The sequence below is a fragment of the Nelumbo nucifera genome, chromosome 1 (genome assembly GCF_055504915.1).
Source record: "Nelumbo nucifera cultivar China Antique chromosome 1, China Antique-T2T, whole genome shotgun sequence".
Lineage (NCBI taxonomy): Eukaryota > Viridiplantae > Streptophyta > Magnoliopsida > Proteales > Nelumbonaceae > Nelumbo > Nelumbo nucifera.
In genome coordinates, this window is record NC_142649.1 from 106,968,921 (window position 1) to 106,972,765 (window position 3,845).

The 3,845-nt window shown below is 37.5% G+C and overlaps 1 protein-coding gene across 1 annotated transcript; it reads right to left on the reverse strand.

The window, feature by feature from the left end:
* Nucleotides 1-2,108: 2,108 nt before the first annotated feature.
* Nucleotides 2,109-3,550, reverse strand: LOC104605995 (transcription factor MYB93). Its single transcript, XM_010270978.3, has 3 exons — nt 3,356-3,550; nt 3,122-3,251; nt 2,109-3,029 (listed from the first exon to the last, which is right to left on the reverse strand). The coding sequence occupies exons 1-3, from the start codon at nt 3,486-3,488 to the stop codon at nt 2,246-2,248; spliced, it is 1,047 nt and encodes a 348-aa protein (XP_010269280.1). The 5' UTR covers nt 3,489-3,550; the 3' UTR covers nt 2,109-2,245.
* Between the last annotated feature and the right edge of the window lie 295 nt (nt 3,551-3,845).

Genomic DNA, 3,845 nt, shown 5'->3' on the forward strand with positions numbered 1-3,845 from the left:
AATATGGTTTCTAGATGCATTAATTTGATGTAGTGCCAAAGGTTGGTTCGGCTAATTCCGGACTCCCATTTAGCGCATATACATAGGTAAAACGGAGTATAATATTTCAGAGATTAGGGTGGTGTTTGGGATAGATGCTGATTTCTCATAAATCGACCTCATGTGAGAGCCACATCAGTAATTAAAAATTTGTTAATTATTTTGGTATTTGATTAAATCTATCAAAAAATGATTATTAAAATCGAGCTGAAAAAAATCAGCAAATTCGATGATTTTTCTTTTCAGGCCGATTTTGATTATTTTTGGATGATGTAGCACTTAATAAGAATAAGAGATATAGTTGATCACTACCAAACAAATTCATAACCGGAAATCGGTTAATATGTCAAGCAAATGGTACCAAAGAAACAATTTATCCAGTTAATTTCTTAAAAAATAATGATTTTAAAAATCACTGCTTTTTGAAAAATCTCAGCAAAGGAATAATCATCGGTCCCAAAAATCAATGTTATTTACTGATAACGCAGTTCTCTCTCTCTCTCTCATAATTCAAATAATTTCGAAAAGAATCTTACCTCATAATTGAAGTTATGTTTGGCTTGAAGGAAAAAGTAGAGAAAGGAAAGGAAAAACAAGAAAACCTTTATAATCATGGTCAATGAACTGCTGAACCAGGCAGTTAACTGTTTGAATGGTTTTAAATGTTTTTTTTTTTTGTCAAAACAAGCCGAGCATTCGGTTCGAACAGTCAAACTGTTCGACCCGATAACCAGACCCCTGACCGGTTCAGTCTCCGGATCGATTTTAAAAACCATGTTTATAACAAATCTTATATAGGTTTTGATACATTTTCCTTCAAACCAAACATAACCTCAAGGAAAAAAGGTTTTTGTTGATCTACCAATTAGATTTACATTAAACTACCAATAAATATTACCAAAAACAGAAAAAAAATACTCCCATAAGCTATTCAAGAATGAAGAGATCCAAATTAAAGATTGAAAATTTGAAGACTAGATTAATTATTTAAAGCAACATAACCAAGCACCCTAGCCACTCGCAGCCATCGTTTCAAAGACGTTGTATATGTGGAATGCATGACCTAAGAAACTTTGTGTACTATCCAAAACAGATGGGTCCGGATTAGGTAATGAATCTTCTCTTTTTCCCCCTCTCCTTTAAATTAGAATTTGATAGGAGTGGATACCTACCCATATCAGATATCATATTTTCTTCCTTTCTTTGACAAGAATGACCTACTTGACTTAAATCATTATTTTCCACCATAACCCTAAATTTAGAAGCTTACTCCATTAATCATAATGGATTGAAGATGCATGTCATAGAATATGTTTAAATGAGAAGAAAACATTTGGTTAATGAGTTTATCGGGTCAAAACCGGACTGGACCGGACAGTCGGACCGGAAAAACTGAGAATTGGTTACCTGACTGGTTTCGTTTTCTTCCAAAACTGTTGATTTTGGTCAACAAATCGTTGAACCGGCCGATTAACTATTTGAACTGTTCGAATAGTTTTAATCTTTTTTTAATTTTTAAAATTATTTTATTTTTTGTTAGAATGGGCCGGCCATTCAAGTCAAACGGTCGGACCATTCAAACCGGTAATCGGACCCTGACCGGTTCGATCACCGGTTCGTTTTTAAAAACCATGATTAGTAGTCAATCCCTTGTTAGAAAAGCAATTAGTCTCATCTCACCTACTCTTCAAGGAAATTGGGTCTTGATTCTTTTCTCTCCGTTTTTTTATCTTTAATTTCTTTCTTTCACCCATGTTAGTTGTACAGATTCTTGTTTATAAAATTGAAACAGCCCCAATTCCCAACCTGTCTCGATTGAATGAGGCCATCGCTGTTATTATTATTTTTTTATTTTGTTCTCATTGAATTTATTTTATTAATTATTATTATCGTAGCTAGTGAGGAAACTGACACTCCTATGTTTTTATTTTAACTACTGGGGCCTGCTTATAATTACAATTCTTGATTTTTTTCTGCGTCACTTATTTGACATGACTATCTTCGTCAATTCTCTTCACACCCCCCATTAGAATAATGCAAACAATCCAGAACAGTAGAATTAATCTCTATGTACAAAATCATCAACGTATGAGAGTTTGATTATTTTCTGTATGGGTGATGGATTGTGTATTTACAATATTTATAATAACAAAAGACACAGTAAAGGGGATGGTGTAGCATCAAACATTTCACACAATCTGTAAAACTAACCAATTTCCTGAATAAAAGATTCATCAAGAAGCAGCTCAGCCCAAAACGGAGCTCCTCCATAGCTAGAGGTGCTGCAGGCGTCACCCAGGTTGCTGACTGTAGTCTCGGTTGCACATAGAGCAGATGGAGGTGGAGGAGGAGGAGGAGGAGGAGGAGGAGGAGAGGGAGAGGGTGGAACGACTGATGGAGATTGAGGCGAGCTTTCTGCTTGGCTGAATCCTGTATAATCAGAACCTTGGGCTATCTCACTGTTGAAAGGCGTTTGGAAACTGCATGCAGCTGGTTGCAGGTTTGGCAAATGAGCTGGGAAATGGACTGAATCATGGACTGCTTGACTAGTAGCGATTCCAAGAGATGATAGGGTGGAATTCTCCAACTGGGGTAAACTCAAACCTGATGGTCTGTCTTTAATTGAAGAAATTGAGTTCAATAGATTGAAGGCATCCACGTTTGCCATGCTGCTCAGGTTGTTTGAAAAAGAGCTGGAAGTCATCGAAGCTGCCGTCTGAAGAAGGTATTGACAATATTGAAGCTTAGCTACTCGAAAAGCTTCTGATTGTAGTCTCACAGCATCTTCCTCCCATGGATGGTAATTCATAAGCTCTCTAAGGTTAGCCAGAGCTAGCAGCTGGGGGAGGTTTGAGAACATATCAGTTCGAGGTCGGTGGGTCATTGGGTCGAAACCCATCTGTATCAGCTTCTTTTTTAGGTGGGTGTTCCAGAAATTCTTAATTTCATTGTCAGTCCGGCCCGGGAGATGGGTTGCAATTGCTGACCACCTTTAGATCAAATTCAAATTAAGATAATTAGATGAAATAATAATATACAGAGAGAAAGTGTAGCATTTCAGGATAGAGGCTAACGAAATTACTTGTTGCCAAGAATGGAATGGAGATGCAGAATTGTCTGCTCTTCTTCTTGTGAAAATTTCCCTCTCTTGATGTCAGGCCTCAGGTAATTTGTCCATCTTAATCTACAGCTCTTCCCACATCTCTTCAGACCTGCAAGAACAATAATCAAACACCTTTAAGACGGGCAGAGATTGAGATAGATAGATAGAGATAGAGATAGAGAGAGAGAGAGAGAGAGAGAGAGAGAGAGAGACCTGCAAGTTTAGGGAGAGATCGCCAACTTCCATGGCCATGTTTCTGAATGTACTGGATAAGTTTCTGGTCTTCTTCAGGAGTCCAGGGGCCTTTCTTAAGACCGTTATCATCACAACAAGGAGACCTCCCCATATGATCTCTGTTTCTAATTTCTGGTTTGAATTCGCTCCCCCTCCCTTAAGCAAGCTACAGATTCTACTTATATACACGCGTCTCCCTTGTTCTTCTCTTTATTTAATTCAGTTGAAAGTGACCTACGTGGCCACACATTTGGCTGCAACTTCAATTTCACCTTTTCTCTCTTTTCTCTCTCCCAATGACATTCATGTCCTCTTCCATTTCTATCACTATTAATTTCCTTGTCCTCGCTGCTTCAGACTATCTTCCTTTAATTTACAGTTACGCCACCTTCTACCTTCAAATTTTAATTATGGAAATGGACAATGGATTAATTCCTCTAGCAACCTAATTATAAAGTGGGATAAGGCA